This window comes from Canis lupus, chromosome 3 (genome assembly GCF_011100685.1).
Source record: "Canis lupus familiaris isolate Mischka breed German Shepherd chromosome 3, alternate assembly UU_Cfam_GSD_1.0, whole genome shotgun sequence".
NCBI classification, from domain to species: Eukaryota; Metazoa; Chordata; class Mammalia; order Carnivora; family Canidae; genus Canis; species Canis lupus.
Genome location: NC_049224.1, coordinates 57,982,643 through 58,006,288, shown reverse-complemented (window position 1 = coordinate 58,006,288; position 23,646 = coordinate 57,982,643). Strand labels below are relative to the sequence as shown.

Below are 23,646 nucleotides of genomic sequence, written 5' to 3'. Positions count from 1 at the left end.
TGTGAGATTGAGAAAATGTTTCTGGTCTTTTATCCAGTCCCAGAAATCCCTCACTACACCCACAGGGCAGATCCCAGTAGGTGGGTGGGGAAGACTGAAGGGGAAGAGCCAGGAGGGGTCTATTGTTTCCTAGGTGACAGTGTTCCGTAACATGCTGTGTATTTTTTTATTTTTATTTTTAAAGATTGTATTTATTTATTCATGAAAGATACAGAGAGAGGCAGAGACATGGGCAGAGGGAGAAGCAGGCTCCCCACAGGGAAGGGGGGGGCAGTGATACAGGACTTGATCCCAGGACCCCAGGATCACGACCTGAGCCAAAGGCAGATGCTGAACCACTGAGCCACCCAGGTGGCTGTTTTTAAAGGCCCAACTCAAGTTAGTGCTTCAACACAAATATTGCAAGAGAACAGCCCAAGCAGAGCACCCAGACGAAGACAGGATGAAGGGGTCACAGACTAACGTGAGCTGAAGACAAGACGCAAGCCCAGGGTCAGGAGGAGCTTAGGCAGGACCTCCCTGTGCAGGACCAGCAAAGCCAGCCCTCTAGCCCACCTGGCCAGGTGCCCAGGCCTTACAGCAGTGGTCTCCACACGAAGAACACACCCCAGGAGCAGGCCAGGGGACTGCTGGGGTTTAGGAAGAAGAAACTAGAATCTCTATTTGTATTTACTTTTTTATCTTGACAAGACAATAAGTTAACTTTAGCTGAAAGTTCAAATACAGATCGACCCTCGCTGCACCTACCATCAGAAGTCCCATGCTGCTTTTTCAGTGTAGCGAGTGTACTGCAACTCCTCTATTCCCGGGCATGTGGATTTACCTACTACATAGCTCTCATTGAGCCAACCCTCTTCAATGGCCTAAGTGGCTTTAAAAGACTCTTGCAAAGAAACAGCAGACTGAAGATGATTCATAGGAGGCAAGCGGGAATGAGCAACAGGAGCTGATACTTCTACTCCCAATAAAAGCTACTCACCAGCCTTACAACAAGGAAAAACAGTAACATCTGCCAAGAAGCGAGCTTCCAAATCAGAAACTTTCATGAAGATACTCCGTAGTAGGAATATGTGCTCATCACAGTTAACAATGAGCCTCTTCCTATTTAATGAAAACTGTGAAGCCACCATGGTTAGCAGAGGCTACAGACCCAGAAGATGGCAAGCCTCCACAATGTTTCCAGTAAGTTACCATTATAAAATACTAACTCCAACACATTTTCAACAATGTTCACTAAACATAATCATAAATGTTTATAAGTCTTTTAAGAGCAAAACACAAACAGGTACACACCATCTACAAAATACTTGTTCTTCCTGCCGCAGGACTATGGGTGACATACTCATCAAACAGTTGACGGGATAAAACCCTGAAAAAAAACATCTTTTACTGGGTAACAGGGGAAAAAACACAACCCAAAGAAGTAAGTTCAGGGATACATTTCTCAAGGTGGACAGTTGGGTTAGGGGACAGAAGTTTCTGGCACATCCCAGCTTAGAGAATCGTCACAAGAAGCATGAATGAAAAGTTGAGATATTAAAGGCATTAAAGTCATGAGGACAGGTGCCTCAAAATCTGTCAACACATTAACAGTGTTTTAGGACAAATGACGTATGCCTAGCTGGGATGGGATTCCTCTGGCTGGCACCTGTTTGTGACAGAGGGCAGGGTGGACCACCATGAAAGGCTCAGCCACAGCATCACCCCGTAGTTCACAGATAAAAAATGCACCATGTGATGGACGGTATCATGATTCCATCACATTGAGCTCTTGAAATGAACAGAGTATTTACAATACTGTATGGTAGGAGAGACTCATGAAAAGTATTTTGGTTTACCTACATTTTTCTATTTCAGGGTAAAATACTTCTCTAAAAGAGCCAGGAAGCTTCAAGATGAGTTTGCGTGTATTTCTTATACAAAGGTGACTGTTCCACATTTTCTGACCTTTCTGTGGCCCACTCCCCAGGCATGTGCCGCCACGGAATAAATACACCTTATCTGAATCTTGTGGGTAGAAGGCATGCTCCATCGATGAGACAGGACGGAATGTCTTGTGATACACACAGCGCACAGTAGAAATGGTGATTTGGAAAATTCTCATCATTATGTGATCACCCTGCTGTCACAGACGATGCATGGCACCTATAAACACTTCCACATCTGTGCAACCGAAAAACCTGGAAGCAAAATTTTTCTAGCTTGGTTTAAAACCTTTCAAGACTTCCAATAGGTTTTGAACCCATCTACTAACAAAATAAATGTGCAGCGTCTTCTGATTAATAGGCAGGAATGATCCACATCAAGAACATGGGTATCCACCATTTGCTTCGACGTGGATGGAACTGGAGGGTATTATGCTGAGTGAAATAAGTCAATCGGAGAAGGACAAACATTATATGGTCTCATTCATTTGGGGAATATAAAAAATGGTGAAAGGGAATAAAGGGGAAAGGAGGAAAAATGAGTGGGAAATATCAGAAAGGGAGACAGAACATGAAAGACTCCTAACTCTGGGAAACAAACTAGGGGTGGTGGAAGGGGAGGTGGGCGGGGGGTGGGGGTGCCTGGGTGATGGGCACTGAGGTGGGCACTTGACGGGATGAGCACTGGGTGTTATTCTATATGTTGGCAAATTGAACACCAATAAAAAAGTAAATTTATTTAAAAAAAAAAAAAGGAGAAGAACATGGGTATTTACTAGACTGATTTCAATTAAAAAAAAAAAAGACCTCTGCAAAATTACTAAACAGCATCAGAAATTTTAACAAGTGCAGTCGTGCTTCCCTTTGGATCTGCTTATCTCTGGAAGGTATCATTTTCAGCTATAAAAGCCCTTAAAAACCAACACTGGAATAAAGTGAAATTAGAACCAGACGTTTCAATCATTCCAAGGGAATTAAAATAAGGTTTTCAAAAACAGTACATTTCCAAAAACTTTCCATCACTGCTTTCCCTTTTAGAAATTAAGTACATCCAGACTACAGGTAACAGACCGTCTTAACCGTCTCCTCTTCTTTCACTTGTGCATAAAATGTTATCCGGAAAAGAATTTGTTGTTTATTTTTAGGCATAGAAACCTACATTTGGGGAAGGGGCTCCCAGGCATGAGAGCTCACCCCTCTGAGGGCAGGAGGCCAGGAGGGACAATGACTGTGAGATGCGTGAAGCGGGGTGTGCACAAGGCCGAGCATGGACCGAGGGGGAGGGCCACGCAGCCACAGTGACACTGTGCTCTAGAATGACCCAGTCCAGAGACAAAGCTGAAAGGGCAGCAGATAGCGGCCAGCAAAAACAGCAGTGAGGGCACAACACAGCCAGGGCAGCCTGCACACGAGAATTTACTATTTATTTTGTGCTGGGGGCTTTCAGTGAGCCCCACACCTGGCAGCGCATGTGCCCGTGAGGAGGAGATGAGCGTGCAAGCACATGATTAAAATGCAGTGTGACAAACTGAATTTCAATGATCTCTGGAAGAAAAAAACGGAGAACCGTGACCAGGACCTCGGCTTCTGCATGGAGCCGTCCACACCTGGAAACACACATTGCTCCCATGTTAGTGGGAATGGTGACTAAACATTCTTGGTTACCATCTGCTGGGTGGACTAGACTCCACGGTTTACCTTGTCAAATTACACTCAGTGCTAGGGCAGGGCAGGAATCGAAGAGAGACTTTGGGGCTCTGCTCTATCTCCCAACTCCCCAGTTCAAAGAACCGTCTCTGTTCAGACCTACTACCTGGACTGTCCCCTTGTCCAGGCCCCAGACCATGCTGGCTCGCTTCTGGGCCTGGAGGCCTTGTATTCAGCCTCTGCCGATGCCCTGATGGACATTACCTGCATCGTCAGGGATTTTTTCCTTCCCGATACCCTCTGCACAATGGGTCACTGCTCATTCCTAATCACCGTGTTCACTGTTGCCAGGTGGGAGGCCTGTACCCCTCTGGCCTTCCTGAATCTCAGAATCACACATTTTAAAATATTTTTTACTTTTACACACAGAACACCAAATCATATGCTATTATCCAGAGAACATGGATCCATGCCTTAAATGGAACACTTCTGCATGTTCAATGAACTCATTCACACAGATCCTCAGACACCGGCCATATGTGCAGGTGTTTGTTAAGAATGAGAAATGCTAGCATCATCCCTCCTCTTTGGAGCTCACAGTGGATGCATACGGCAGGAGGACAGGAGGATGTGGACCAGGGCTGTTTGTATAAGTGCAATGACACTAACTCTGCCCAGGAGCCTCTAGGAGAACCTCACGGAAGAGGTAACCCTAAGCTGAGTCTTAAAGGAGAGATGGGAGCTTCAGCTAGAGAGGAAAAAGGGCACCATGGCTGGCGGCATAGGCATGCCCACAAGGCGCAAGGGGCAAGAGACACCCATGCTGCTCAGGGGGGAGATCTCCATCAGCGAGGGGGAAGGACCTCCTACAGGAGAAGCATCCAGCCACTCCCCACTCCCCGGGAGGCCCCCAATGCCCCCTGAAAGCCTCCAAGCAGGGCTGCTGCCCCGTCGGATTCACGCTCCAGAAGGTCACTTAGATCATTTGGGGAACAGAGTGCAAAGCTCCAGACTGCAGGCAGCAGAGGCCAGATGAGAGTCGCCTGCTCACTTGGCCCAGAGACGCCAGAGCCTGGACACAAGGACAGACGGACAGGATGGGATGGGACCTGGTAAGGGATGGATGTCAGCAGCACTCGGATGGCAAATGCCACAGGACCGGGTGCAGGCAGTGCGGGGCGGGGGGTGGGGGGGAGCACAGTGTTCAGGAAATCTCATGGGCTTCTGGTCACGAGCAAACCTGCCGCACAAAATCACCACTCCCTCGCTGTGATGCCATCTGCCAGCGTGCAGCCCACGGCACATTTCATTTCCAAAGCAGACACCACAAGCAAACAAAGAATCGCTAACAGACAGAATATCAGATCGTCAACTCATAATTGACTGACACACGGCACAGCAGAGACAGAAGCAGAGCATTTAAATCATCTGAGGGTCCAGTCCACTAACCATCCAAACCTACAAAGCATCGGACACAGAATCTCAGGGTGAGCAGATAAAGTCATGATGAAGCCCTAGAATATTCTGGGGGAACCCTGTACACAAACACATGGACAGATCCTCAGCCGTCTGCCAAAAGCTGACCAGGCCCACGACGGGACTTGCCGAGACCATGTCCAAGCAGCCGGGTTCACCTTGCTCTCACACTCAGGGCAGACCACAGCCCCTCACAAACAAGGGGCATGTGCTGGAGGAACACGCCTGTCACGGTGACCAGAGAGATGGCTGCAGGTCATGTGGTCCCCACCCCCATGTTCATTCACAATCTACCGCTGATTTTGGAGGGTGATTTAACATCAGGTGTTTTGCAGGTACGCAAGCAGCCAGCAGTCCATATTCACGCTGATGTCCCGACCAGGGAGAAGGGACAGACTAGCTTTTCTCTGGGGCAAAACCCTGATGTCAGCTGCAGGCATCAGGCTTTATGTCGAGGACTCTTCGTATAGGACTTCATCAACCTTCATGTCATTCTCGTCCACAGGGACCTGGGGGCAGATCTGCTCTCGGAAGGCCAAGGCCATGGTGTAGGGCGGCACGTCCTGCTGCTGCAAACAGCGCCTCAGGTATGCATCGTAGTAGCCTCTGCCCCGGCCCAAGCGGTTGCCGTGCTTGTCAAAGCCGAGACCCGGCATGAAGATGAGATCCAATCCGCCTGTGGGAGACAAGGACACAGTGAAGAGGGTGAATGGTCCCTGAAAGAGACGACCCCTCGGGAGTCTGGGTTCCACTCTGGAATGACATCGATCCCCTCTCTGATTGCTAAAGAAATGTGTGAGCACTCTAGAAAATCCAACACGTACAGAGCCAAACAGAGAAGGACGTAACACCCAGCACCCCGCATGCCCATCATCCAACCCTCCCGATGTTCTGTGTGTACCTTGAACAACATGGGTCTGTCCTGTGGAAGTCATTATACAGAAATGTTTTCACTACAGAACAGTGCCATACACGTACCCCCCTCTTCCTGAGACTTTCCTAATGTTTCTCTTCCTAGAGCTTATTTTATTCTAAGAACACAGTACGTGACACAAATAGCATACAGAATACGTGAGCATCAACTGTTCACATCATTGGCAAGGCTTCTGGTCACCAGGAGCCCATCAGCAGGTTAGGTCTGCAGGAATCAAAGGTTGCACATGGATTTTCGACTGCATATAGGGTTGGCACCTCTATCCCCCAGGTAGTTCAAGGGTCATCTATATGTATAAAATCATCAGGTTCCCAGAGCCCGTCCACACCTAAACAGAATCTCCAAGGACAGAGACTAGGAACTTTTAATCTTTCTTTCAAGAATCCAGGTGATCTGGGGCACCCAGGTGGCTCAGTGGTTGCGCGTCTGCCTTTGGCTCAGGGCGTGATCCCGCGATCCGGGATCGAGTCCTACATCGGGCTCCCTGCAGGGAGCTTGCTTCTCCCTCTACCTCTGTCTCTGCCTCTCTCTCTCTATGTGTGTCTCTCATGAATGAATGAATGAATGAATGAATGAATGAATGAATGAATGAATAAATAAATAAATAAATAAAATCTTAAAAAAAAAAAAAGAATCCAGGAGATCCTACCTATCTGCCGGGTTAGAGAGCCAATGTCCCAGCATAATGACAAACGGAGGAGGGAGAAAGGGTCAGAAAGAAGCCAGGAAGGACAGAGCTGTTCTGAGAGGCAGTGAGCAAAGCAGGTTAGCTGCTACCAGCACCAAGGTACCCACTTCATTTCCCCTCCCACTGGAGAGCCAAGGCCTGCCAGGTTGCCAGCTTCCCTGGATTCACATGAGAGCAGGCTGAGCCAGCCAGGGATATTCCAGAGGTACACACGGGGCCCCCTAGCTGTCCTCTGGCTGGAACCCTCCCAGGGACACAGGGACCATCAGATGATGCTCTGTGGCATCATCAAGACAGAGCAGGTTGCTAAGGCTCAGGGCATGAGGCAGGGTCTTGGAGGCTGCAGAGATCTGACGGCAGTGGAAGGTGTGGGGAGCCTCATGAAGAAGGCGGCAAAGATCACAAGGTGGAGAACCTGCATGGATTTTGTGAGGCCCACAGAACAGCCCTTCTAGGCTCTAGCAGGGAGCATGACAGACCAGCACTAATCATGAGCCACACCACATGTCCAACTCAGGGCTGTGCCCAGCAGCCTTCCTCTGCCGGTCCTTGGCCTCTGGAAAGCCACCTGGGGGCTTCTGGGGGACCCGAAGCTTAGCATGGATGAAGCTCTCACACAGCACTGCTGCCAAGGACATACCAGGGCTGGGAACGGGGTGTTCAGGGTAGCGGTGTTCATACTGCCAGCTAGGCCGGCCCCCCGCCATCAATAGCTGCTCTGAGTCCCTGCAGAAGTGCAAGCTGAACCCGGGACACACCTGCTGACCCGTGCCTGCCAGAACCCAGCAGAGCCCGCCTCAGACCACAGTCCTGACCTTCTGTGAAACCTGCTGGTCTCTTCCAACCCAAACCCTGGTCACTGACCTTTCCCCTCCCTGACCCTGTCCTGCTCCTTTTTCTCTCATGGGATTAACAGCGGCTTGTGCATAGAGACTTTGCTGGCTCCGGGTCCTTTTTGTTGCCGAGCAGACGTGGGCTGGAAGCTCAGCTCTGTCATCTGTACAGCATACGCACACACGTTTTTTTCTGAGGCTCCTGCCTCTTTAGAGTCCATCAGGGCACTTTCTGTAAAGTCCTCCGGGGGCATGCTTCCTCCCCCTCTAGGGAATGGGGCTCAGCTAAAATAAAGCAAGCACATGTGTAACACCTATTCCAATGCACGGCATGCTCTGCCAACTGCCCCCAAAGCAACAGGACAGAAAGCTCTAGAAGGCTTCAACAGAGGGAGAGCCCGCCTGGCTGGCTGGTCAGGGAAGGGCTTGTTGGAACCTGGTGGGACCAAGGCTTGCATGGAGGTGCCAAAACTGGGTTTGAGTACGTTTCAGAGAGTAAGGAAAAGGTGGCAGGAGCAGAGTGACAAGGAGGGAACAGTCAGGGTGTAAGGACCCCGCTGAGGATCAGAGAACATGCAAGGCAGCCAGGTCAGGCAGGGCATGAAGATATGGAAGGTACAGGCCAAGTGATCCCCACTGCTCAATAGCAAAATGACAACACCAGATTCAACAACCTGAACTGACAATTCTCCAGAGAAGACCAGCAACGGCCAACAGGCATAGGATTCCTGCGGATTCCTTGTATCCTGTGACCTTACTGAAATCCATTATCGATTCTAGCAGCTTTCTGGTGGGAGTCTGTAGGACTATCTATATACAGTATCAGGTCGTCTGCAAATAGAGGAAGTTTTACTTCTTCCATACCAATCTGGATGCTTTTTCTTTTTCTTCTCTAACTGTAGTGGCTAAAAAACTCAGGACTATGCTGAATAAAAGTGGTGAACATGGACATCCTGTCTTGTTCCTGACTTTGGGGCAAGCTCTGGTCTTCCCCTTCAACTGTGATGTTGGCTGTGGGTCTCTCCTATATGCCTTTACTATGCAGACTTATGTTCCCTCTGGACCCACTTCATTGAGAGCTTTCATCATAAACAGATGTTGAATTTTGTCAAATGCTTTTTCTGCAACTATTATAATGATCATGACTTTTATTCTGCATTTTGTGAACGTGTGTGCCGTGGTGACAGATGTGTGAATATTGAGCCATCCTTGCCTCCCTGGGATATATCCCACTTGACTGTGGTGAGTGACCCTTTAAACATGTTGTTAAATGTGGTTTGCTAGCACTTTGCTGAGGATTTTTGCTCTGTGTTCATCAGGGGCACTGGCCTGTAATTTTCTGCTTGTAGTGTCCTTATCTGGTTTTGTTGTGAGGGTAAATGTTGCCCTCATGGAATGAATTTGGAAACCTTTTTTTTTGGAATAGTTTGAGGAGACTAAGGATTAACTCTTCTTTAAATGTTTGGTAGCGTTCCCTTGTAAGCCATCTGGCCCTGGACTGCTTTGGGAGTTTTTTGGCTTTGGTTTTTGGTTGTTTTTTGTTGTTGTTGTTTTGTTTTTGAAGTAGGTTCCATGCCTAGAGTGGAGCCCAACCTTGAGCTCAAGACCTGAGCTGAGATCATGAGTCAGACGCTCAACTGATTAAGCCACCAGGCAGGCCCCCCTGTTGGGAGTTTCCTGATTACCAATCCAACTTTGTTACTAGTAATTGGCCTGTTCAGATTTCCTGTCTCCCCGATTCAGTGTAGGAGCCAAGAGGCACATAAAAGGATGTTCAGCATCACTCATCATCCAGGAAATGCAAATCAACACCTCAATGAGATACCACCTCACACCTGTTAGGATGTCCATTAAAAAAACAATAATAATAAATACGTAAGTAATAAATAAGTAAGTAATAAATAAGTAATAAATGTTGGTGAGGCCTACGGAGAGACTGGAACCCTTGTATGTTGATGCTGGGAATATAAAAAGGTACAGCCACTATGAAAGACAGTATAAAGTTCCTTAAAAAAATTAAAAGTAGAACAACTAGTAGTCCCATTTCCGGGGTATTTAGCCAAAACACCCCTGAAATCTGCCATCTTGAAGAGGTATTTGTACACCCATGTTCAGAGCAGCCCTACTCACAGTAGTTCAGAGGAAGAAACACCTCGATGTCCACTGATGGATGAATGGATAAACACAATGTGGCACATCCACTGGAATACGACTCGGCCATGAGAAAGAAGGGACTCCGGTCAGTCACCTGCAACAGCCTAGAGGAGCTCTGAGTACATCAGGTGAAGGGAAAAAAATCAGGTGCAGGAGAACAAATGCTGCATGAGTCACTCACAGGAGGCACCTGAAGCAGCCAAACCCCCAGGAGCAGAACGTACTGCAGTGGCTGCGGGAGGCTGGGAGGAGAGATGGGGGCTGCTGTGGGCACCAGCGTCAGCAGGGCAGGATGAGGAGATACAGCAAAGGTCTGCTGTCCAACACCACACCCACGGGCAGCATGCACCGCACACCTACATTTTGTTAACAGGGTGGATCTCATGTTATATCTACCACATTTTTTTCCATAAAAAAAGGCAAAGATACTAAAGGAAAGCCAGGAGGAAACTGGGATTTCTACCAGTCAATACACAAAAAATAGATGGTAGAATTTCAGAGGACACACCTCCAGGCCGCCAGAGGAAGAGAAGGAAGGAAGGAGACAGACAAGAAAATATCCATTTCTAGTCCCTCACAGGACATGTCTCTGCCCGCCCACGCGACCCCACCCCGCCCCAGAATCTCCGAGACCGCCACAACGCTGTCCAAGGTACCCTTCATGCATGAAGTCTGAATAAGACTTCTAGGCCAAAGGAGGCCTGAGAGACACGTCTATCCTCTACAGAACGGGCCAACCTGAGCATGGCAACCCCTGATGTAGCAACTCCAAAGTCTGGGTTTGGATCAAGGAGGCAACATCATGGGATGAGATGGTGTAAGTGTTACCTCGCCCGGTTGTTCAACGTGAGCTCTATGAGTGAGCAAGGAGAATGGCTCTGGTGTTCTCGGGTGACAGGATGTGTTAAGAGCAGGTCCAGACATCCTGTGTGGGGTGTTGCTGCTGGACCCCCCAGCCCACAGGATGGGCATCGCCACACCCTTCAACCACAGGGTCACCTGCAGTCCCAGCTCAGGTCCTTGGAATCCCCATCTGGCCTGTATCCACCTGATGAATCCAAGTGTTTTCCTGAAACACAGTTTCCTTGCTATGGAAGGAAATCTACTTGCTGTCACTAGAAGGTCCTGCTGTGTCCTCCCCACCGGTCACACGCATGCCTCCCCCTCCCCCACGCACTCCCTGGTCTCCTCACACTTTCACAACACAGTACTGGAGGCTTTCCGTCCCCCAGAGGCACGGCACTGATTGGGCTTGATGGTCACACACAGGCTTACAAGTGCCCCTGGCATGCGCTGCTCCTACCCTGGGCCGACCTGCTAACAGGGTGGACCCCAGACCTACCCTCACGCACTGCAAAGTCAAAACTCACCAAGGAGAACAGGTAAAAACGCTCAGTCTGTGCCCAGATTCTCTATGAGCCGCTGGCATGGCTCTACTTTCACCAGATGCTCGGTGAGAAAGGACAGGGACACAGTACAACACACGGGGAGACCCCACCTGATGTGTTCACTCCTGTGCAGTCCTCAGAGCACCCCCATGGCCCCTGGACTGCACCCCACTGCTCAGTAAGTACTCTCTGGGAGTCACAGGACTCCTCTGCAGGGTCACGGCTTGGAGGGTGTCTCTCTCCCGGTTTTGCTAGATTTCAAATGTGATTCTGCACTCCAGAACTACAGGCCAAGATTCAGGACGGTCGCCCAGCTCCATGGTACATCTGCTCAGACATGGGCTGCCTTAGGGTTCGTGCTGGCTCTGAAGCACCAGTGCCCTCTGGAGGCAGCCCACCGTGGAGGCCTGGGCCCTGGTCCCACAGCTCTTGGCTGGTTGTGCTCCTACGCTTCAGGCTTCCGTCTCCTGAGCTGGCGATGCAGCTGGAACCTGTGTCCACCGCTGCAGGCTGGGCACAACAATTAGACGAGGTTGTGCCTGTGACTGCCTCAGCCCAGACCCAGGCTATGCTGAGGATAAGAGCTTCCCTCTAAGAGCTTCCCTCTTTTAACTAAGAAATGTCACACTCTTTCTTGAGTCAGGCAGCAGGGAAAGGGCTGGAGATGCCTCAGTACTCAGTGATTTTTCAGCCAGAGCTTTTCCAGCCTCCCCTTAGAACAGGCTATCACTCGTCCTCTCAGCTCTGGGTGTGGAAGGAGGGCAGGGGAAGACAAGGTGGTAGAACAGGGCGAGGAAACTTCCTGTAACGGGCCAGAGAACACGGAATTCAGGCTTTGCAGGCCACGGGGTCTGTGTCACAACCATGTACTCTGCCCACAAACAGGCATGGCTGTGCTCTGAGGAAGTTTTATCACAGACACAGGTGGCAGGCCAGGTGTGGTCCGCGGGCTGCAGGGCACTGACCCTGTCCTGGAAGATAAGGAAAGAGTTTCAGGAAGAAGAGAGCAGCATGTCAAATCCCTCCAGAAGGGCAATCAGCTTCTCGGAGAGAAAGCTGAGGCCTTGCCGCCCGGACTGATGAAGATTCAACACACACGGCTCCTGATGCTAAGAGATGCACATGGAACCAGGCAAAGGGACGGAGAAAGCACCAGAAGCACCTGTACCTTACAGGTAGCAGAGCGGAGAGGCCGAGTGTACAGGATTCTCAACACACTGTGGGGCCTGCACCTCAGTGCCGGCACTTAGTAGCTAGGAGACATCAGTCAAAATTGCCTTGACCTGAAACCTATGATGGACAAGCATATTAGGAAGTGGAGAGTCCCTACACTCTTGAATACCAAGTGTCAACCAACTGCTGCATGATACTCCTCAAGCCCCACAGCTGATTAGAAACATGCCTCCGGAACACAAACGAGCTGAAATCCTAAAATAAAATACAAAACCAATAATCCATGACAGCTCTTGCAGCAGAACTCCCAGAGATCAATACCTGATGCTTGAAGCTCACCATAGTTGCCTCTGAAAGGACAGATGGAAGCAGGAACCACCCCCCCCACACCTGACTCCCTCTTCATGGTTTCACTGTACAGAGCATGCAAGGGGATAAAGTGTTTATGCGCTCACAGCATCAAATATTCTCTGCTTCTCATTGTATATAACCACCGGGATTTTCGAACATTTATTTCCCTGCAGTTGCATACCGCTCTTAAGGAGTAAGCAACTAAACCACCTAAGGCAGAGAGCTGTTTGGGTTTTTTATTACATTGTAAATGTACCTTCATTCATTCTGCTGTGTTTGGTCACAATGCAGCTGGGCCATTTGGGGATCTCCATGTACAATCAAATACACTGTAGTAATAATCATCTTTTTTATTTTAAGGTATTTATTTACTTATAGAGAGCTTGTGAGCAGAAGGAAGAGCAGAGAGAGAGGGAGAGGAAGAGAGAATCTCGAGCAGACTCTCAGCTGACCATGGAGCCCAACACATGGGGCTTGAGCTCACAATCCTGAGATCACAACCTGGGCCAAAATCAAAAGTCAGACACTTAACCAACTGAATCACCCAGGCGCCCCCCCTAAATTTCTTTAAAACCCTTTTGAAGTATCGACCTTCTAGCATTTGTAGGACAAGGGCCTTGGCAGTGGTATGATGCTGCAGGTGAGCGTACTTCTAGAGAGGATGCCAGTGCATGAGCCCCTTAACTATCACTTACTGGTGAAGAAAAATGTTCATCAAATTACTTACCTCCTCCTACAACTCAGTGTCTTCTCTGTGAGATGGAAACAATACTACCACCTACAAACAGCATGTGAAGACTCTAGCATGTGCTCAGTAAGCACGGCCATTCCTAAACTCTGGGTACAAATAACACCTGTTCTCTTTACAATGACTCTGAAAGTCATTTCTTCTCAAATTAATGCAAAAACTTGTACAGTAAGACTACGATGGGGTGATTGCACAGATCTCCTAGTGGCACAAGGCCCCTGCAAGGACAGCTATGACTCTCTACAGCCACCTGCTGTCACAGCTAGAAATGTACTGGCGGTACCAAGCAGGAAGCCAGGGGGACTGTGACACACGCTGTCCCTGAACCCGGCTTTGCGGGGACATTTTCCCTGTTCCACAGGGCCTTTCCTGTCACCAAAGCCACCTGGAGGGGAATCTGCTGCACACCAGGGAAGGTGGGGTCACTCTGTAAGCACCCCTTTCATCATTTAAAAATCTCCCATGTGCCAGACGCTGTGCTGCGCCCTCAATGGGCAGAATCTCATGGAGTCTCCCCAACAGCCCCAAAGAGGGGGGTGTTACTCTCCCTGTTTCTCGGATGGGAAAACCAAGGCTCAAGAGAGCATGTGACCTGCCCAAAGCCACACAGCCAGTAGATGCCAGGGCTGGCATGTGAGCTCTGATTTCCCAGCACCTGCAGTGGGTGGAAGCCCTTTGTTCCTCACCTGGGGAGGTAAAACAGACAAGGAACGTGCTCCTTAGTGGCCTCAGCTGGGTGTCGGGGGGTGGGGGTGGGGGGGTCCATGGACACCACCCTGTATCATCAGGTTAGGGCCACAGGGAGGGACACACAGCACAGTCCAACTAGGAAAGTGAGAGCAGAGTAAGGGAGAGGGCAGGGAGGGCTGAGAGGGGGGTAGGCAGCGTATACCCCCTGCGCCCTCAAACACACAGGCAGTGCTGCAAGGGAAGCTAGGGCAGCTCCAGGCCTGAAGGCTGAGGGGTGGGAGCAAGAGTACAGGAGCCTGGGCCCTGGGAGCTGCAGGGGGAGGGGCTGCTGTCAGGGCAGAGGCTCTTAGTAGAAGATGCACTGGGGTGAGAGGGGAGCAGGAGGGAGCAAACATCCACCTCACCCTCCCGCACCCTTTGGTCTCCATGGGTGCCTCCTGCTGGCTGAAGAGCCAGGAGCCAGGGCACCTGTTATGGGGTGCATGCAGGGGGACCCTCCCCAGCACCATGCAGGTGACGGACACTGGAGGGGTCGGGAAGGGGCCACGCTGACGGTTCAGCAAAGCTTTACACATGCCTGCAATTGTGCTTACCTCCAGGTTTGGGGAATTCAGCTTGCTTGTTATTTCTTTATATTTCTCTGCTCTGCTCAAGTATATCCTATCCTTATAATCAGAGCAAAGCTATTTTCCTTTAGAAAAATATTTTTATGAACACTCAGAAAAATGTTGAGTCTCCGTTCAAAGATGTACTGCCAACATGTTAGCTCTTTTCTTAGATCTATCTTTTATTATATCACAAAGCTAGTTAGCATGGTATATAGAAAATAAGCCCAAGTCTTACTAAATTATTAAAAGTCGGGAGGAAGTGATAATTGGATTTGCATTTTTTAAATCATCATTACCATCACCCTAAACAACAACAAAACTGCCTCCTGTGTGAAGGACAGCAAGCAAGGTGCTAAGGACCAAAGAGGAAGAAGCGGGGGTTCCCCCCACCCAAGTACAGGGGTTGGCCTAGGGTCAAATCTGGCCTGTCACCTGCTTTTGCACCAAGTCTCTCTTTCTTTTAATAGGGCTTTATTTAGGGCACCTGGGTGGCTCAGTAGCTGAGCATCTGCCTTTGGCTCAGGTCATGATCCTGGGGTTCTGGGATCAAGTCCCACATCGGGCTCCCTGTTCAGTGGAAGCCTGCTTCTCCCTCTCCCTTTGCTGCTTCACCTGCTCATTTTCTCTCATTAAAAACAAAAACAAACACACACAAAATAAAAACCCAGCCAGCCTTTCCCATGTGCTATCAACAACACCTAAGAAGGTCTTCTGGGAGCGCCCTGGGCAGCCAGGTCTCTAGGCCACAAACCTATCCCTGACCCTGGACATCAGCGACATATCCCCACTTAACCAGCAAGAAAACTGGATTTCCTCTAAAGCTTCTTAAATCTTTAGAAGGGGTGGCACAAAGGACTTTATAGCAGTGAAAGTCCTGCATTTGTGTGGTAGTTACATAAATCTGTCCAATTGCACAAGCGCACTGAGATGCGCATACGCATCCTGCACATCGGGAAGTACACATGTAGACGGCTGACACTGAGTCAGGCTGGAAGGCTACTGCAAGACTCCATGCCCTGGTGCTGCTACTCTACTGCAGTTTTGTGAGATGTTACCATGGAGGGAGGCTGGGTGAAGAGAACACAGGACCTCTCGCTACTATTTTTATAAATTATTTCAAAATTAAAAGTTTCAAAAATGTTTAGAAAAAATTATCTCCTGCTGGGACCTCCAACTCAAAAAATCTAAAACCAAATCAGCCCCAATCTACTCTCAATCTTGCCTTCCTCTGATTGACCTTAAGTTCTAAAGATAACAGAGTGATTGCCCCTTCACTTGCATGGTCAACCATAGGCCATGAGCAGGTGATTTTCCCCCAAGATGCAGTACCAGATGGTGGCAGCAGCCTAGCGCTCACAGCAACTGCGCCCTCCCCTCACCGCTCCTCACATAGGCTCTGCATACTCTCCCGTCGCCGGAGGGCTGAGTACAGAATCACAGGTATCCTGAGAGCGAGAGACACCACACATCCATGTAACTTTTATTACAGTATATTGTTATAATTGTGTATTTCATTGTGGGTTCCTGTTGTTCATCTCTATGCCTGATGTATTAACTAGACTTCATCCTATGTATGTACGTATATGAATGAACATCATATATTTGGGGTGCTGAGAGGGGGTGTAGGCAGGGGTCCCCAAGGGACGTGGGACACACTCCCTCAGTAGAGGGGGATCTATATAACCTATTCACTGCCTGCCTTGACAAACATGCTTTCCAGACTTCCCCACACGTCCTGCCTGCCAAGTGTCTGCGCCCTGGTGATTCCTACCATTCCTCTAAGACTCAAGCTTCTCTGACCTCCTTCACCTTCCGACCAACACAAGGAGCTCTCGCCCACACCCCACCAAGCCCAGGGGGCATTGGTGTCAAGGAAGCAGTACCGCCTCCGCCCTACAGATTAAACACCCCCTACACTCTCTGCAAGCAGACCTAGAGAAGGTGGAGCGGCGGGCTACAGGAAGGGGATTTCTCTGAAACGCGTATCTTGCCCACTTCCTAACGTGGTCTAATGCTGCCCGTAAATGTATATCTAGCTTCCTTGCCCTGATTTCTCATAACGTGTAACACAAAACACTTTTCTATTGCTCATTGTCTTTCCTGGAAAAGATCACAGACTCCTTGATGGTAGGTTCTGACACAGGTGCAACAGAATGGTTCACAGGCACTCCTGCTGACGTGGCAAGTGAGGCTGTGCGGAGTTATTCTAGTGGCCACACACAAGTGTTACCCAGTCAGGAGGAAGGATGGGACGATAATAGATCACATCCAGTAATTCTACATTAGGGTAACAAAAGTTAGCTGGTTTCAGTTTGTTTCACCCAACTATTATAACTCAAGAACCTAACATCCTATTTGTTAAGAATCTCTAAATATATATCTCCCCAAATTGAACTGCATGCTTCTCTGTTGCATAACTTCTCTGTTGGGCTTGAACCTCTCCTCTCCTCTGTGACTTTGGTGGCTGATTTTTACCGTCAATTGGGGACAAGAAGAATCTGGGTTTTGGCCTCCCCCCAACGTGCCTGTGTGACCTTGGACTGGTCCTTTCCAGCCTGTTTCTGCTCCCTTGGCTGCAGGACAGACAGACCGACTCAGAGGGTCTCCAAAGTCCCCTGTTGTGCCCCCATTGTGCCAGTTCACCAAATGAGGAGGTGAAACGCGGGATTCTACAGATAAAGCCACCACCACAGACCCTCGCTGATATCTCCTATAAACTGGGGAACCGCTCAGCGCCCTGAAATCTAGCAGCCTTTAGAAACCCAGCATTGCACACTTCACTTTGAAAACATGTCATCAGCGATGCAGGCTTCTTATGAAATTGACTTGATTTCCTAGGACTTAAGAAAATGTTGAAGAAAATAACTTTAGCATGATTTCAAGGACTTCTGGAGACACCTAGGTGGCTCAGTGGTTGAGCATCTGCCTTTGGCTTGGGGCATGATCCCGAGGTTTTGGGATCAAGTCCTGCATCAGGCCCCCTGCGAGGAGCCAGCTTCTCCCTCTGCCTGTGTCTCTGCCTTCTGTGTCTCTCATGAATAAATAAATAAAATCTAAAAAAAAAAAAAAAAAAGATAAAAGGACTTCTGTTTCCATCTGGAAATCTGAAACCATGTTCCTGTTTTCCTACAAAAGAACGTGATGATACAATGGAAAAATGTTCTGTTCATGGTAACAATGACTATTAACCACCTAGGAATGCACTTAACAGGCAATGTGAAGAAACAATATGATGCAGAGCAAACACATCAACAGAGGACCAGAGAAGGAGCCTGGGACAACGGAAGAGGCCATGCTCCTACAGATAGCTCGATGTATAAAGAAGTTTATTTCCCACAAACTAATAAAAAAATCTAACACAATTCCAACCAAAATCCTACAAGATTTGGATTTCTCATAACGTGTAACAGAAGATAATTTTAAAGGGATACTGCCAAGATAATTTTAAAGTGAATCTCAAAAATCAATGGTTCAGAACAGTCGGCTAAGTTTTTTAAACTAGGTACTGCAGAGACCCAGACCCCCTCTCCGAGGCATCACAGTGCACCGGGGGAGCACACACAGCTGCACACATCATGAGCCAGCGCCAGGAAGGCAGAGAACCGTGGAGAAGACCAACATGCCCAGGAACAGACCCAAAAATAGGCAAGAATGCAGGCCATGAAAACAGTGGCACTTCAAAGTAGAGGAAAGAGAGTAGATTATTTATTAAATGCTGTTGTGACACATGGCTATTTTTTTAAATAAGAACTTAGGTTCCTTTCCTATACCTCAACATATGACATATTCAAAAGGAATTCATATTTTAACATTGAAAAAAATAAAGTACTAGGATAAAACATAAATTTATATATTCTCCAGAATGAAGAAAATTTCCCTAAAAATGAAGCCAAAGGCAGAAAATCATAAAGGAAAAGACTGATTTCACTAATAAGATTTTAATACATTTATATTCCTCAAAACAGATATATACACAAAATTAAAAAGAAAATGAAAAGAATATTTACAGTATGTATGGTAGACTAATGGCTAAATTTAATAAAGAACTGTTACTAGAGGTTCATTAACCATTATTTTTGACAAAATACAGCATCCATTCCTGATCAAAACTCTTCAGAGTGTAGGGATAGAGGGAACATTCCTCGACATCTTAAAAGCCATCTATGAAAAGCCCACAGCAAATATCATTCTCAATGGGGAAGCACTGGGAGCCTTTCCCCTAAGATCAGGAACAAGACAGGGATGTCCACTCTCACCACTGCTATTCAACATAGTACTGGAAGTCCTAGCCTCAGCAATCAGACAACAAAAAGACATTAAAGGCATTCAAATTGGCAAAGAAGAAGTCAAACTCTCCCTCTTCGCCGATGACATGATACTCTACATAGAAAACCCAAAAGTCTCCACCCCAAGATTGCTAGAACTCATACAGCAATTCGGTAGCGTGGCAGGATACAAAATCAATGCCCAGAAGTCAGTGGCATTTCTATACACTAACAATGAGACTGAAGAAAGAGAAATTAAGGAGTCAATCCCATTTACAATTGCACCCAAAAGCATAAGATACCTAGGAATAAACCTCACCAAAGATGTAAAGGATCTATACCCTCAAAACTATAGAACACTTCTGAAAGAAATTGAGGAAGACACAAAGAGATGGAAAAATATTCCATGCTCATGGATTGGCAGAATTAATATTGTGAAAATGTCAATGTTACCCAGGGCAATATACACGTTTAATGCAATCCCTATCAAAATACCATGGACTTTCTTCAGAGAGTTAGAACAAATTATTTTAAGATTTGTGTGGAATCAGAAAAGACCCCGAATAGCCAGGGGAATTTTAAAAAAGAAAACCATATCTGGGGGCATCACAATGCCAGATTTCAGGTTGTACTACAAAGCTGTGGTCATCAAGACAGTGTGGTACTGGCACAAAAACAGACACATAGATCAGTGGAACAGAATAGAGAATCCAGAAGTGGACCCTGAACTTTATGGGCAACTAATATTCGATAAAGGAGGAAAGACTATCCATTGGAAGAAAGACAGTCTCTTCAATAAATGGTGCTGGGAAAATTGGACATCCACATGCAGAAGAATGAAACTAGACCACTCTCTTTCACCATACACAAAGATAAACTCAAAATGGATGAAAGATCTAAATGTGAGACAAGATTCCATCAAAATCCTAGAGAAGAACACAGGCAACACCCTTTTTGAACTCGGCCATAGTAACTTCTTGCAAGATACATCCACGAAGGCAAAAGAAACAAAAGCAAAAATGAACTATTGGGACTTCATCAAGATAAGAAGCTTTTGCACAGCAAAGGATACAGTCAACCAAACTCAAAGACAACCTACAGAATGGGAGAAGATATTTGCAAATGACATATCAGATAAAGGGCTAGTTTCCAATATCTATAAAGAACTTATCAAACTCAACACCAAAGAAACAAACAATCCAATCATGAAATGGGCAAAAGACATGAACAGAAATCTCACAGAGGAAGACATAGACATGGCCAACATGCACATGAGAAAATGTTCTGCATCACTTGCCATCAGGGAAATACAAATCAAAACTACAATGAGATACCACCTCACACCAGTGAGAATGGGGAAAATTAACAAGGCAGGAAACCACAAATGTTGGAGAGGATGCGGAGAAAAGGGAACCCTCTTACACTGTTGGTGGGAATGTGAACTGGTGCAGCCACTCTGGAAAACTGTGTGGAGGTTCCTCAAACAGTTAAAAATATACCTGCCCTACGACCCAGCAATTGCACTGTTGGGGATTTACCCCAAAGATACAAATGCAATGAAACGCCGGGACACCTGCACCCCGATGTTTCTAGCAGCAATGGCCACGATAGCCAAACTGTGGAAGGAGCCTCGGTGTCCAACGAAAGATGAATGGATAAAGAAGATGTGGTTTATGTATACAATGGAATATTACTCAGCTATTAGAAATGACAAATACCCACCATTTGCTTCAACGTGGATGGAACTGGAGGGTATTATGCTGAGTGAAGTAAGTCAGTCGGAGAAGGACAAACATTATATGTTCTCATTCATTTGGGGAATATAAATAATAGTGAAAGGGAAAATAAGGGAAGGGAGAAGAAATGTGTGGGAAATATCAGAAAGGGAGACAGAACGTAAAGACTGCTAACTCTGGGAAACGAACTAGGGGTGGTAGAAGGGGAGGAGGGCGGGGGGTGGGAGTGAATGGGTGACGGGCACTGGGTGTTATTCTGTATGTTAGTAAATTGAACACCAATAAAAAAAAAAAAAAAAAAAAAAGAACTGTTACCAACTGGAAAGAAAATGATGAAAAATATATATATATTTATTCCCCAAAATAAATAGGGCAACGAACAGTACTTTATGAAAGGCAGATTAAAAAACATATAGCCATTATGTATTTTCACATTTTCCATAAGGCACGCATGTTAATCACTGCAATTCTTTAAAGAAGGAAGAAGGAGATTAAAACAAGATTGGGGGCAGCCTGGGTGGCTCAGCGGTTAAGCATCTGCCTTCAGCCCAGAGCGTGATCTTGGAGACCTGGGATCAAGTTCCACGTTGAGCTCCCTCTGCCTGTGTGCCTCTGCCTCTGTGTGTGTGTGTGTCTCTTATGAATAAATGAAATCTTAAAAAAAATAAAATAAAACAAGATTGGGGAATTCCTCTTTTCATTCATTCTTCAGCACAAAACCAGAAACAATGATGAGTCAACAACACCAAGTCCCTTTCGAAGGCTGAGAATTCAAGCAGCATGGGTCATTAGATGCCCCAATGGGTTTCTTCTGAGACTGCTAACCAATTTCTACTAGAGTGGATTTCCTGCTGGTCACGCACCTGTCACGCACCTGTCCTGGGAATCTTACTGCTGTATTTCCTGCAACACCATCTCATGGTGACCCATGACTCACACATGAAGACCTGGCTCAGCTACGTCTCCCCAGACATGTCAGACAAAGAGTGCCCTCCTCCGCCCTGGGCCCCTACAATGCTCCCCATGGAGGTCACTGTCGCCAGGCCTGAAACCACCGTCCCACGTGCGATGGGCATCACTGCTGCCACCAAGTGCTTACTACATCACGGGCACTGTACACACCTTATCCAAATTTTCTTATTCACATCATGTCAGTAGAGCAAGCACCATTATCTGCATCTCCAAATGAGGAGCCTTGATTCAGAGGGATGAGAGGACTCTCAAAGTCCACTCAACCAGTCTGCGACAGAACAAGAGACTAAACCCAGCTCCCTCGGAGGCCAACCCCCCCGCCCCGCCCCACTTAATCACTGCTCACCCTCTCTTCCTCAGTAAACTGAACTCCAGTGGCCACAGGTCCCCACCTCCCGTGCGGCCTTTTTAGGGCATCGCCTGTGACTGCCATACCACAGGGGACTGACCATGAGTGCATGGACATTCATTATTGCCTTCACTTGTCCATCCATCCAGTGAAGGGAAACAATCCTCTTCCAGGATGGTGGTGGCTGTGCAAAGTTGCACAGCCTATTCTGAAAGCAATATCAAAACATCTATAAAAATTTAGACTCTGGGGATCCCTGGGTGGCGCAGCAGTTTAGCGCCTGCCTTTGGCCCAGGGCGCGATCCTGGAGACCCGGGATCGAATCCCATGTCGGGCTCCCGGTGCATGGAGCCTGCTTCTCCCACTGCCTGTGCTCTGCCTCTCTCTCTCTCTCTCTCTCTCTCTCTCTCTCTCTCACTGTGTGCCTATCATAAATAAATAAAAAATTAAAAAAAAAAATTTAGACTCTGTCCCCATGGCACTGCTGAGAGCTGACCATCTGGAGTTATTTGTGTAGGTATGCTAAAATATATCAGGGTGCTCTTTCTGCTGTTGTTGGTAATATTTTTAAAAATGGAAGCAATCTAAATGTCCACTAATGGAGGATTGGTTAAAAGAATTAGAGTACCTCAATGCTACACAACCATTTAAAACACTAAGGCAGATCACCATGTGTAGGTATGCAAGTAATTCTAAGGTTTACTAACAAGTGAAAAACCAAAACATAAAACAGAATATAGAGCATCATCCGATGTGCATACAGTTTTTAAAAAGAATGCACACGTACGGAGAGAGAAGGGTACCCAAATATGTTCCTGGTGCTCGGGTCTGGGGGGGGGGCGTTGACGGAGGGTAGACTTTGACTCCTCTGCATCTCCCTTACAAAACCACTGGGATGATTTACCCTGAGCGTGTAATTACTCACGAAGGTATGAAGGAACCGTTGCTCTACCACTTGGGGTTGTCCTTTCTCATCTGTCTCGTACACAACAAACCACACGGAAACAGGGTATGGTTAGCATGGATAGACCAGGACACCTGCTGAGAATCAGTCTCCATACATTCCAGGTCTTCTTTCACTCCAAGACCATATCCTTACGTCAGGATTGGTGGCATGCACGCAGATAAGCCACCTTCCCACCAGCAAAAAACAAACAAGTAACATATATAAAATCATCCTTGCCTTCAGCATTTTTTAATTTTACTTGTCAAGCCTACAGGGTACACAAGAGATGCCAGTCTTGCCCAGGGGTGGCTTTTCCTTGTACTTTTTTGCCAACTGAATGTGCAGCTAACGCACAGCTAACGATGACTCGGGGACAGAGGAACCGCAAGCATCCGGGTAAGTGGCAGGGCGGTTCTTGTGCATCTCACTAGCTGCGTCCATCCATCGCATCAGTCCTAACGAAAGATTGTCTCGCCCAGAGACACGGCTCCTTACTCCAGAACCCTTCCCTCTTGCCTTTTCGGTGGCAAAAGCAGGCATGTGAAAAAAGACTCTATCTGTGGCCTCTGACGCCTAGCACATTGCTAACGCCCATTTCCATGGACTTCAGGGTTCTCTCTTCTCCTTGCAGCTAACCCTTTCCAAATGTATATCTATGTTTTTCTCTCCACTTTCACAAACTATAGTAACCTAAGAAATAACATCAAAAACACGCAATCTGAGAAAACCTCATCTAGAGAGGGAAACGACTACGTCTGGCCCA

At 47.5% G+C, this 23,646-nt stretch overlaps 1 protein-coding gene across 5 annotated transcripts in view; it reads right to left on the bottom strand.

Moving 5' to 3' along the window:
- Positions 1-3,040: 3,040 nt before the first annotated feature.
- MTHFS (methenyltetrahydrofolate synthetase) overlaps positions 3,041-23,646 on the bottom strand; it is a 36,176-nt gene continuing 15,570 nt past the window's right edge. For 4 of the 5 annotated variants that reach the window (XM_038533024.1, XM_038533027.1, XM_038533025.1 and 1 more), the window contains exon 3: positions 3,041-5,724. In XM_038533024.1, the coding sequence (XP_038388952.1) occupies positions 5,495-5,724 (230 nt within the window). In that variant the 3' untranslated portion in view covers positions 3,041-5,494. The remainder of the gene's footprint in view (positions 5,725-23,646) is intronic. The other variant, XR_005357126.1, reaches the window with a different exon arrangement.